The 14,399-nt window shown below is 34.5% G+C and overlaps 1 protein-coding gene across 3 annotated transcripts in view; it reads right to left on the bottom strand.

Annotated features, from left to right (window-relative positions):
- scrib (scribble planar cell polarity protein) overlaps positions 1-14,399 on the bottom strand; it is an 81,202-nt gene that overhangs the window by 25,124 nt on the left and 41,679 nt on the right. For all 3 annotated transcript variants that reach the window (XM_090101968.1, XM_090101969.1, XM_090101970.1), the window contains 3 exons: positions 13,506-13,578; positions 1,495-1,700; positions 207-340 (listed from right to left, as the gene is read on the bottom strand). In XM_090101968.1, the coding sequence (XP_089958094.1) occupies positions 207-340; positions 1,495-1,700; positions 13,506-13,578 (413 nt within the window). The remainder of the gene's footprint in view (positions 1-206; positions 341-1,494; positions 1,701-13,505; positions 13,579-14,399) is intronic.

The following is a 14,399-nucleotide window of genomic DNA, read 5'->3' as shown; positions in this document are numbered from 1 at the left end:
TTATCTTTTGATTCTGATATGAGTAAAAGCCCATTAGTAATACAGATAAGAGTAGGTATTTCCATTCATCAGATTGTCAGTCAAATTAAAAAGGTATTTCCTCCAAAAACATTTTCCACCCAGAATTTTTCTTTTAGTTTGAAATTATCATCCAACTTTAAGACAATTTTGCCCCCATAATTTTCCATCACCCGATCCAATCCTACCTCGTCGACGTGGGCGATTCCCTGGTCACGACCAGAGTGAGCGTTTGGCCGCTAGCTTTAAGCACCTCCACCGCATAGTAGTGGTCCACATCTACCACCGACGTGCCGTTCACCGACAGCACTTTATCACCGACCTGTAAAGTGCAATAAGTGAAATTCGGTCACGAACGCGCCCTTTACAACGTGCTTACAACCGTAATATTACCTGGAGCATCTATAAACTATATCTTGCACTAATAAAATTGGAATGTCTGTTTCAAATATACAAATTACTGCGTCATATTATTATTATTTCTTTTATTCCACCTTACTTTCACTGATGACTGATGTAATATGGAAAAGCTTAGGCTACTTTTTACATGATATTCCCTCAGGATTAAAAGGAAAAACTCATTTAAGCGGGAAGAATATCACTTAATAATAGCACTTTGCACGTTTTGATTTCATACTTTACGAATTAAATGCAAAATATAGCACTTGAATTAGAATTCCAGGTGTGGCATCTTTTATCAATGTGTTTCGATAATTCACACTTATAATTATTATTTGCGATAATGTATTTAAGTAAATAATGACATCATGACCATAATTGTCGTGTTCAATTATGTTCTTATCGTGATACCACGAGTTTTGACTGTAAATTACGTTTACAACTAGAATATTCGCATTTGTTTATTGTGTACATTCGATAGTGATATAAATCTATACAGGAAATAAAGATAGCAGTCATTTCCTATACTAAAGTATTATAGACATGAAATATATCTACTGACTACACTGCCAAGTAATAGAAATCTTAATTAAATGAGCAATCGTCTCCCAGTAATCCAGTTAATGTTCTAGTTTATTCACAGAAAGATAATCACTGCAATTAATTGCATCAACAGTTATATGTTAACACATACCAGAATAGTTCCAGTTATATTAATGCCATACTTTATTAATATTATTACGTATTTGCGTGTAAAATTTAATGAATCAATAATTAATTAATGTCAATAACCAATGATAAAAATAAATTTTATCCACAATCAATTTCTACAAAAATAATAGAGTACCCATGTGGGTACTCAATTATTTTTGTAGGTATGATATGTATCATTTGATCGTTAATCATAGCAAAAATACGCACACATATTTAAAAAAGACTACATATATGTTAGTTCACAGAAAAGAACATTCAAACATATACTTAACCAATGTGTTTGCATTGTTTGAAGCCATAAATAAAGAAGAGAATCAGTGTGTCGAAACTCTAAAGGCCATTTCACATCAGACGCGTACATACCCTAAGTCCAGCCAAATAAGCCGGTCCATTGGGAGTGACCCGCGATATGAAGATGCCCTCGTCATCACCGATGTACGGCGTGGAGCCCCTTCCGCCCGCTATGCTGAGCCCGAGCCCGCCCGCCGCACGCGCTATCCGCACTTCCATACATTTCTGGTCGTTCACTATACGCGCTTCGCTCTCCGGACGGTCCGATACTGACTCACCTGTAAAATAATATCTATTTATATTTTTGTCAACAACAATAAATTTTGAAAAAACTGCTAACAATTGTCCAGAGTATGCAAAATAGAGAAAAACATATGAGACGATTCTGTAATAAGAATATCGTTTACTCTATTATGCGGTATGTTATGACAATGTAATCAAACAGTTTCTAGTCACATGGATATTATATTCATACATTAATATTCTCAAAACGCATGCGGCGTTGCGTACAAGGAACAACCAGTAAGTAAATATAAAAAAGCCAGTAGATAAACGAAACACAATTATCACTGGCTTAATGCATTTAAATTGTTTTCCAAATTTTTACAGGAAATAATTTCATTTAAAACTAAGTAAGTCACGTACACGGTAATAACTATGTAATGTATGTTAATTTAAACAATAGAGCAATATTTTAAGTATGTTTCATAAAAATTAATTAAATATCGAAGGACATTCAATATATTGTATTGTTGAAACTGTTAGACAATGAGAACGTTATTAACGACCCGTAGAATAACAAAAGTATCATATATGTAAATACTTAGGCATATACATACATTTATTTTACACGTATACATCTGTTAATAAACATATGCCTGCATAACTTATAAAATGATGGTATTCTTTTATATATAGACGAGTGGATTTTAAAAAATAGGTATGTACCTAGTATATTTTTATGTTTTTATGAAGCGCAGGCTATGTACTCAAACGCAAACGTAATCCTGCCCTACTACCAGGAAGGTATGCAATTAGCGAACAAGGTCTTGTCCCCTCGATAATTAAACGTGGGTGTTACAAAGGGTACGCTACAAGAGTAATTACTGTTCTCTCGATAATTCATGTTAACTAATGCACTCAAGGATGCCGCGAATGCTGCAGAATACAAGGTCAAATTTTTCATTAAGCACAATAGGTAACCATTCTCACGAATGAAACATGAAATGAAGAATGACCAAAGAAAGTTCTATTCAAACGACATCAATGCAAAAATATTAAAGACTCATTGACTTTGTAGTGCTATTTATACGGTTCTTTAGATAATGAGATAAGGCTTTGCATATGTTTCTTTATGTCCTACTTCTTCGTCATATTCGTCCTAAGCTACATTATGGTCTAAAAAACAACTACTTTGTATACATTTGTTTTCACAGATCCTTCGCGGCATAATTTATAACACACTCAAGAAATTATCTTACAATGTAACTCACAAAACAACAATGCAAATTTCCCAACAATACACCTTTTATTTCTAGACGAAAGCTTTTATAGTCCAAAGAAAGATTTTATATCGCGGATACATTTCTCTTCCCTCGCATCTTGAATGCAGAGCAAATTCAATTGAATAACAAATGAGCACGCTGTTCGCACGATAATCAGCGAACGTCGAGATAAATGAACGCGGTGTTGAGAAATCATGATCCAGACCAACGTCTGTGTCCTGTCCCTACAATGGCCAATCAGTCGATATACTTTCACCCCACCGATAGATATAACAGAATAACAACGCTCTATTGTATCCCACAGCTGAATCGTGATGCTTAAAAGGATTCGTGACCATCGTTTATCAGTCGGTAGTCTTATTTCATTGGGAAACACTTCTCTAGGAATGATGGTAATTTAGTACCAATCGAAACGAAATAGACAGGAGAAAGTCAATAGAATTACACTATTATCGATCATGTAACAAAAGGCCAAATAACGAATCGGTTGCAATTTTGAAGATTGTAAATGAGTGAAAATGATTGAACAATGCAGTTTTACAGCGTTAAGTGTAGGTAGTTTAAGTTTAAATATAGTATTCGATGGTTTAGGTCAAATAACAGCGCGATTGGATCTAATGGAGATTGCTGTAACTAATGGCAAAACGTTTCGAGCTTCTACCGTTTACTTCAATCACGACAGCGTAAATAGTATTGAATACAGTTATATATAATAGCTAGTATTAATATATTTTCTCCGCTGACATTTATTTTAAGGCAAACTACTCTGAGGAAGTTCACTTCGCTATGGTAAAATAACACGATTAAGGTGCTTATCACGCATCGTAGCAATAACTTTGCATTGACCAAATTTTTTAACCTTGACTCATTGCCAATAGAGCGAATTTACATATTCCTATTTAGCATAAGTTTTAAATAAGCATTAAGGAGAAATTTTGAATAAATAAGACACACATGGAATGTAGATAATAAAATAGACTTAAAAAAGAGACACATAACATAAATGCTATAATAGAATTAGAAAGCTAATACAAAACTTAAACGAAGGTAGAGTTTCAAGGAAGTCCATCCGATCATCTACTGTTTCCGAAGCCGTATGACATTCATTCAGCCGGTGCAAAGTGAATATATCTAATTTAAATTGTATCAAATTACAGGGAAGTGTGAGCATTCATATCGATAAATTTGAAATTCCTATGTAATTAAGAGTTATTGGTAAAAAATATATAGCGGAAATTGCGCGACCGATTTGAACATGCCTTACATTTTTTGCCCTTGAATTACTTATCGTTAGTAGTGCATGATTTTTCGGCTGTAGTAAATCGGATATAGAAAAGATAGCTTTTTAATTATACCTTACTTGTCGTAAGTTCTTTATATTAACTAAGTATTTGAATTTTATTATATCAACAATGGTTCAATTATCGTATTCTTAACACATTTATGTATAAGCTTTAATCTTCGTATTTTCTTCGCTTATCCACACATCGATGACATCATCAAAACAAACGAATATATTTTACGCAGTTACGAAATAGAACCTTAAGTGTAAACGTATGAGCGATGACCGCATCGCGAGTAACTACTGTTTCACCTTCACACCTGTCCCACAATTACTAAAAACATTTGTTATTACGCGTGTGCCCCATTGAATGGATGCGACAGACCATCCCATATACCATCACAATCGACACGATCCATGAGCTCCACAGTTTATGCAACAATAATATATTCTCCTATCTGACTCGTATATCATTTGAACCTTACGCAAGTCTCCGCATTGATACTACCATAAATAACGTACACCATAAAATAAGATGAATTATAAAATATTCATAGAGATATAAATAAGCAAGAGAACGGTTGAAAATATCAAATATACATTAATTAAGTTAAGAAATTGAGCCTATAGAATTTCTATCACTATAATTGTTAATGTGAAGATTTTAATAGTTATCCAATAGATTTGAAGCTATAAATTATGATAGTTAATGGGTGCGGAAAATCACTCAGAAATTCAATTACTTTTATTTATACACAGATCTTAACCTAACCCTCTTTTTTTAAGATGAATTAAAATAAGATCAGTTTGATCACCTGTCACATTGGAATGTCATTATTAGCAGCTGCGGCTCATTTTATTAGCTTTGTTGTGAAATAAAAAATAGTATCGAATTAAGTGATTGGAATATTTTTCTTTCGATTGTCCTTCAAGAACGATTCATATCGTATCATCAATATAACTTTTAGAAAATTTTTATTACACAGGTTTCCTTTTAAGGAAGCATAAATAATAATATGTACAAGTAGAAAATACATATTATGTACTAATACTCTAGAATCTAGATACTTATCTAAGATAAAAATATGACATTTAAAACTCCTTAGTAACTGGCCTTTATTTAATGAAAAAAAAACTTTTAATTTAAATGTTAACAACTTTTATGTTGAAGTTATATGTATATGAACACACAAAATGTTTAATTTAAAAAAGTTAAGGTTTGATGAATTCACTGATATTATGAAAGAAATTTACTGTAATCAACCACATATTAAACCAAAATAAACAAACAACTTACGCTTCTTCCTCCTTATAACACCCATTTCCTGATTTAAAACCAGTACTATTAATTTTCCTTAAAAGGCCCGGCCGTAGGCACGAGTCTAGACTGGATCCGTCGCTTAATATAGAAGACTTAACATCAATCAGCTATGCACCAGCCGCCTATTCTAACGCATACCGGTTCGGTCATTGTCCAACATCGAACACGCAAAACTATATTATTAGTATGGGCCCGTACTCATTGAGCAGCTCAAAAAGCGAGAAGTAAATAGTCCGTCAGATAAAAGTATAAACAATGTAGCACCAATGATACGTCGGGTCGCGTGTGTGCGCGCAGCCCGGGGCGCAAACGATGACGGAATGCGCGCAATAGCACCACCGAGATGAGAGGCTGTGGCGCCGGCGTCCGCCCGCGACCTCTCCCCTCGATTAAAAATAGAAAGCAACCTGCTGCATACCGACTCCTTTTATTTTACCCTTGCGTTACCTACCCATTATCACCATTAGATCATTAAAACAGCGCTACGATACTTTCGATTGACTACGTGTTGAATGTAGCCTATTATTTTTTTTTTTGCCTTCGTGTATGATGGAAATGAATTTATAATTATTAGGAAAAAAGTAAAGATGGTATGTCGATATTGGTTAAATTCAAATGGACAAAATGGCACTTGAACCCTATGTCCCTGACATGTTAAATTAGTGTTGTTAAAACGAAATATAAATATTACTTCCTATTAAATTATGTTATACGGCCCTAAAACCTTTCACTTCTTCTCATTAAATCCTATCTCCCTTAATACATAAATCATATTATTAATTTTGAACAAATAGGTACTGAACGTTAATTATACTGTTAACGGTCGTCTCATTAAGAATTAACATGCGCTTTATGTTAAGTGGGCAGGTAACAAGCGGACCTAACAATTTACAAGTGAAACTAGAAACTACCAACCAGGATAGCTTAAGAGATTATTATTAGAAGGCAGGATCTTAACGGTTTAACTTTTCACCGCGCAGTGATCTACATACTTCCGCATGAATATTGAATATATGAATATTTCTTAACTAATTGTAATTTGTATTCGAATAGAAACTTACTATTTATCTTTTGGAATTCTTTGATAAAATATATTGTTATTGGCGGTGATATCCATATTTTAACTTGTAACTCTTCCATTCAAATCTTAATTTTAAATGCATGAATAATTAAGGCGTTTTTCTCCTAATATCTCATAAGTACCTTATTCATAATTAATCATTGAAGCAAAACATCCGCAGGTCTCATGAACCTATTGACGTGCTATAAATGGGAAAATACTTTATAGGAACATGCTTTTCTTTTAAGGTTTTTTATATTCCGCATAACGGTATGTCGATCGGTGATGTTGTTCGTTGGGAATTTCGTACGATTGGAGACGCTTTTGTTTCGTAACTGGACGTGATGTGAAACTGATATCCTGTATTCGTGTACCGTATCTTAAATTTATTGCACCATCATAAGGTAGTAAAAAGTCCTACATATGTGAAGCTTGGATGGCTCTATTGTGTTGCATTGTAAAGAAAGTAGTTATTCAGCTGTATTGTTATATTAGCAAAAAGTAAAATCAATTGTGTTTTTTTTCTCAATACTTCAGTTACTAATTAATAAATATGTCCATAATGCCTCCAATAAATGTCTAACAAAGAAAATTGACGCAATCAAAAAACATCTACAGTTAACAGTGTATTTCCCGCCAAGTCTAGTACAAAATGACGCGGTTATCGTTCATCTACAATGGAATTATAGTGCAATTTACACGGTTTAACTACAGGGTATCAGATGATGGTTGCGCTTCAATAATTCATTTCACAGGTTCGCTTTCAAGATCCGAGCGAGGCGCGGGTGTTAACCGCATTAACCCCACAGCGTCCGCACTTTGATTATTCACAACGTATGCGGTTTGGCTACCGGTCCGCAATGGACCCGAGCAATGGGAGAAACTCTAGGGCATAGTTACCACAAGATTGATTTATATACCTACGGATGGAATGAAATAGAGAAAGGTACATTCAGACACAAAAGGTGGTCGGTGAATACGTATTCAGATTAGTTTCAGATAACATACCGATGCGAAACGATAAATATTACAGGAGATAAACATAATACCCAGATATTTTATAAATAACTTAGCCAATGATATTTTCAATAAATACGTTTTTTGTTGTTGGGTAATTACTAGTTACAAGATTAAATCTTATTTGGAATATCATCATAATATAGAAATTAGAAATTAGTAAAGACACGTGTGGTCAACTACATCGACCTAACATTATAATATGATTTGCTAAGATATCTCTAAAACAACATATTAATTGTATTGTTGGAATATTTCAAACAACCACAAAATAAACCGGATGTTTTTATTTCAATCATAACAATCTAGTAAAGCACTAGGAATGTCCGAGATTATTATATTACAGTAATTACTTTGTAGCGAAAGGCTTTATAGTTTTTATACGTCAGAATATAGCCCAATTTACGATCTCTGACATTAACATATGACTTGGAAAGTAATATCTAGTAATTTGCTATGCTGTCACATGATTGACGAGGTACTTATATGGTTAATGGACACATTTTTGTCACGTACTCAATAGACTAATATCACTCGACTAATAAGTCGAGTATTAAAGCACTTGAAAGAGCATGGCAAATAGTTTGAATAAGAATTTAAGGTGTGTTTGTAAGACATCTTTTTAAAAAGCATTTCTATTTTTAATATCGTTTAAATGTAATATTATGTAGATTAATGCAAGTGAATATTAGTTGTTTAAAGAAGCGTATACTTAAACATACAAAAATGCAGTTGGTAAAATTTTCCACATACGATTAAATAAAAAAAGCAATGCGTGTAGAAATTTAAATTCTATAGTCTGTTATTATGTTCCAATAGCATTCACATCGACTAAGATAATAGCAAGGAATCATTTAGCCTCACGAGACATTACGTGTTCGACCTTTAAAGAGCCGAAGGCAAAATGAACCTGAGTTGAAATTAAATCGGGAGGTAACGTTATTTCGAGCTAAGTTCACCAACGGCGGTCGCGGTCTGAACTTCTATCGGTTCATGAACATGCAAATATCAAACGATATAAAATTCATCCACGCCAGTTACCAACTTTCAGCGCCGCATAGGTTAAACGGTCGCATCGCTATCAATGCGATTGTTATTCAAGATAGCAAGAGATCACGTTCAAAAGCTCGGCCGAACAATGCATATCCGCTATTTGTCGATCTTTAGCATCAGAACAAAATTTCGAATACGAACCGTTAGGGTTACAAGTTACAAAGTTGAATGTACAAATTTCAAATTTAATATTTGTATTATCCATATTTCTGTTTATGTTTGTAAATCATGCTCGGTAAGACCACCTACAGTTACCGTACTTTCTATCTGATAAGGTAAGTAACGACATAATAATATTTTAGAACGGAAAAGATTAAGTTTAGTTTTTCTTATACGGAAGTTGTTACAGATTAAATGTTATGCAACAATACTGTTCCGATCGATCTAGAAAACAGATAAACACAATTTAGTTAAGCGAGTGCCATAATTGTATATGTGTATATCGAAGCAGTTGAAGCCTTTCTTGTGAATAAACTTAAGAGTTCAACGCAAGTTCAATGTATGGGTTGGAAGTGACAGAGCTGTAGGCGTCACAAACAAAAATACAAATGATGTTATTTTGCCATCGACCTTCGAAAACCGGTATGCTCTATGCACATACCAAAATGTTGATATAGAATAATCGAGGGCTACAAAAGTATAACGGCAATTTATTTATTTATTTATTAGGAACATGTTTTAACTTAGATCGATTTGATTGGTTAGAAAATAGTGCATTTTGCAAATGGCAAATTCTTACTTGCTTTGAATGTGAATTCCATAAGCGAACACATGATACCGCGAACAGCTGACTTAGTGACGGCCATGTTTATGAAACTCATTAAAAAAATATCACTCAAAGAACGCAATGAAAGTGTATGAGTGTATCATAAAGAAGCTCATAAAGAACTGTGGGACGCAGGCGTTTTGCACCTGTTGTGGCTCATTAGAGCGCACCACTGCCTCGGGGAGCCCTGTTGCTATTGTTGTCCGTCCCTAGAGGGTTCATCTCGTCCTATATATGCAAACACGCAGAAATATCTATCTACCAAACAATATCGTGCATCTGATTCGCTATGACGTCATTGATATAAAATTATATATGATATTTAAATATCAAGTGATGTGCGATAAGTAATACATAATTGCGAGCTATTAACACTAGTGTTAATAGCTCGCATTATGTATTACTTAACAGTGAAAAGACAAAAAAGCTCTAATATGAGAGCTTTTTCTTCTGCTACTTATCAATGAAGTTCGACAAACAATACAAAAAAATTTTGGAATGCAATCGCCATTTATAAAGTTATTCTTTGCAAAAGTCAAAGGCTATCTTCTATCTATCCATTATTATGATTTTATAAATGGCATCTTTATATAAATTCATGAGATATGGTAAAGCTTTAGGTCGATGACAAGATTAGTTTCTATTCAAAGCAGCTTTCTAAGGCCAATTTCTCCTCGAAGTAAATTCTTGATATCTTAAACGCTTTCAAAGATATCCTACTGGAATTTGTAGGTCTATTTTACAATGGAAATTTAATATGTAGTCATATTTGAATTTTATCGTGCAATTCAATTTGAATTTATAAAAAGAACTTATAAGTAATAAACAACGCGATTCAATAACATTGTTCACGAAATTAAACATATGAGACATACAGTCTTATGTAACACAGTTAACACAGCCATTAATTACGATAATTCTACATAACTAGAATTCAACGTACCATATCCATGTACAGTAGGTTGCAGTTCACTTATGCGAACCCGTCGAGCCGATCTAGCCGGTAAGGTATAATGAGCAGGGGCTCGGGCGTTGTTATCTTCTATGTAATGTCCATTGCGTGGTAGTGTGCCGTATATTTGAGTAGAAGGGTTATTGTACACCGGCTGATAGCTCGGATACACCGCCCGAAGCGGGTATTCCGAACCGTGATCTCTCAACGGTAATGCGTATTCGACATAGGCGCTGTTCCTATCCGGGAAATGTCTATTTCTCGGCTGTTCATACTGGTTTAGAGCTTGCAGGCTCTGCGCCGGATACGCATATCCGTACTTTTGCGGCTGTCTCCGGTACTTATCTAATATATCAAAAGCTCTATTCTGTGGCGGCGCATAACGGTCTGTCGCAAATATTTCACTCACGGGCAACCCGCTACTGCTGTTGCTCAAATTGCTGCGATTACTTCTTGTACTACTTCTCGCACTATTCCGACTCAAAGAACCGTCACTCCGAACACTCAATTTCACTTCCAAACGTTTATCTTTCATAGCTTCTATACTCGTGTATAACGTTACTTATTTAATTGTTTGAACTTTTAAATATTACCGTGTGAATCTGTCAACTTTGAAGCCACTTTCTATTAGCAGATTAATTGAAGCATTTAAGCAAAGTATAATATAGTGTATCGTAGCACGAAAGTAAATGACCGCGATGCTCTTTATGCAAAATGAATAATGATGTACAAGTAAATGATCACAAGACTGAGAACAAGCTTAGCGTTGTCAGAGTTAATTGAGGTTAAAACTTCGTTCATAACATCTCATCTAATCGCCAGACAAAGGTACTGTCAATTCTCTTTGCGAGCGAGATGGAGGCCCGACATGGAAGACAATCAAATATGACAGGAGAAAATTCGTGATGTCGATCCATGAACATGAAACACGTGCACCAACGTCGAGTTAGTTATTACTGGAATAAATTTAACTTGCTTCTTGCGAGGTACATAAAATTAAATATAACTTGCTTCTACTTGTGCAACGTCTAACTATAATAATTAAAATAATTATATTCTAGGACACTTTCACAATAATAATTATGGGAAAGTCGTGCAATACGATTCTTTGGGTAATGTTTAGTTTGAAATTATGCAAAAATTTCGCACACGACTTTCTTCGCAAAGGATATCTTGACCACTGTTCGAACTTGCATCGCTTGTGTAGCTCTGATAAGATAATATTAGTTCAATAACATTGTTAGTCAGGTTAATGATATTAAATAAAATATTACAAATTCCATACACAATAGTAATTAAACATGTTATTTTTCTTTACGTGAAATTTGATTATCTGCTTAAATAACAAAGAATATGTACAGACATCTAATTGTAGTATTCATGACATATTTTTCTGTTATAGATATTCAATTAAAATCGTTCAAAAACTCAAAACACGATTCAGTCTTGTTCTATATCACAAATTCAAACTAGCGTTCCTTACTTTTGAGAGAAAGCAGCAAAGTAACGGATTACAAACAAACAATTCAATTAATAGAGCAGATCGCGACTTCCGTAGAACACAAGTATAGCTCAACGGAGACATGAATCACATGACAATATTTACCAACTACAACAACAATAGCTTCACTTGGCCTTCAGTGATCGACGTTTCGAGCAAACTAAACGACATTTACGTATGCATATGATCTATTTATTATACATCTCTACATTACCCCTGTGTATACAATAGACGTCGAAGAATAATTCTTATTGAAACAAACACTTTAATTGTAGTAAGTATAACAACTGGTAATTCAAATTATGTATTTATGCGCATGTGTTGAATAAATCACATTTAAAATCACATTATGAAATATTATTCGCATATATTCGTGTCACTCGATATTGCGAGAATGCGTCTGAACGAACTATTTTTGAGCGAATGCAACCAAAACAATATGGAGACGCGGACGTACGGCCCACGCATACGAGTCGCTAGAAGCACACACGAAGGTTAAATTTTCTAATGCATTATTTGATACACGCAATGGACACTAAATCGTTTTAATGAGCGCAGAAATCGGCGCGATCTTAGCAAAAGTAAACGACACACTGGCCATACGTAGCGCATATGGCACGTAGTGAGCTAGATAAGCTGATAACGATACGATACCTACTGATTACATGCCCTAAAACATTGCGAATGAAAAACATTGCCTCATTCAATCCATGGCAAATATTTTTAGATCTAAAAGCCCTTTACAAGTACAACCTTGATAAATAAAAAAACGTTTATCTTTTACTCGTATTTCTACGATAAGGTTTAATTTATTGATTGATGAGATTGCATTCCACAGATATTTATATTTTATTTGTTTATGGGAATTTCACTGTAAAGTGTTATGTTCATTTTAATGACTTAAATATTCGAGAGAATGAGAATACATTAACTATTTTATTACGTCCATTTATCTACAATTCTAAAAAATTATACCTTCGAGACTAGTATTTCATATATTATAGACTCAATTTCGAAATCTCCAACCAATTTCCTACATGTCTTAATACCACGGCCGTCACAAACGGTTCCATTTACAAACATCAAGAGCTTACAAAAGCTAATGTTTCGTGCACAAATGTACCAGTATCTAGAGGCAAGTACTAAGTTAATTTATCCTCGTGATCCCACAGAACAAATGTGGTCACGACCGCGTGAAGTGTCGCAACGATTTATCTCGGCGCATCGTGCACAACCGATGTCACCATACACGGCGATACTTTCATATCTACGCGCTAAAGGTCTTCTTTACACAATAACAGAATTCAATAGAGATACATCTCAAAATGCGTTTGCTAGATAAATAGGTATTATCTATGTTTACGTATCAAATGTAACTGTAATTTCTCAAGCTTATTTGTTTTTATAAAGAATATGAGCTTTAATAACATTGAAAGTGAATAAGGCAATAACAAAACCACACAATCGCTTTTGGAAATTATTTATCCAAGTTTCCATTATTAAAAATTTCGCACGGCTATTTATGTGTACATTTGGTGAAAATAAATATAAAAATTATAATTTCTGTTCCAAGAATTGCAGAACCAAGACTCATGTTTTACAAACAAAGAATGAAAAGCCACTTACCATCAGGTACATCGTCCACTTCCTCTTCATTGTCCGTTTTATGTTCTTCTGGTTGTTCCCGTTTCTTAATTGCCTGCGAAAATGCACTATTTTAATACATTTTCCTCAGTACACTTTCCAGGTTTGAACTTTAAAGCTACAGCATGCAAGAAAATTCCGGTGAACATGATGGTATACAATGATCACGATCAAAACTAATAAGCCAGTACGAAGCCAAACAAAACCTGCCCGAATCTAAATTGAAATCTTGTTTTAAATGTCGCGTTATCTTTTAACGGATCTCACCCGGGCTAGCCATCCTCCCGCCGCTTTCAAGCACCTCATTTTACTAAACTAAGTTTTAATTAAGTTGCATTTGAAAGTTTTATCGATCGATCGTAAAAGGAGCATGTTGCGGACGGTGTGCAAGACTGTTTCTGCGAACGTCACTGAGGGTATACGTCTGCCGTGAGCGATGTGCTTGAGGGCCCGCGCACCAGCCCGTGACAGCCGTATTCCAACAATTACCCACGCTTCAGTCGCACTCACAGAAACGATTCACCGGAAGATTTATTGTTTATTCCACTATAATCTAACCCACTTTTTGGACAAAGACTTTTTTTTGTTTTACACAAATTTAAACGCGCATCTAAAAAACAAACACGAGCAATTTCTCATGTGGTGTCGCACACAATACTCCATCATATACATAACGATCTCACGACTCTATTGTTTTTGCTGTTCTCGAACGAGTAAGAAATTTCAAAGTCAGCTTTTACCCTTTCGCGAGTCCGCGTACGTAGCGAAATACGTTAGTTTAGTAGATAGCCATCATGATGAAAAGCCCACGATTGCAATCAACTTTGTGAGCGTCAATCTACGACAATGTAATTAACTGTACTTATAAGAACGGAA

This window comes from Colias eurytheme, chromosome 5 (assembly GCF_061535395.1).
Source record: "Colias eurytheme isolate Ceu_HAF_F1 chromosome 5, ilColEury1 Martin Lab GWU primary, whole genome shotgun sequence".
NCBI lineage: Eukaryota > Metazoa > Arthropoda > Insecta > Lepidoptera > Pieridae > Colias > Colias eurytheme.
This window is presented reverse-complemented; position numbering and strand designations above follow the sequence as displayed.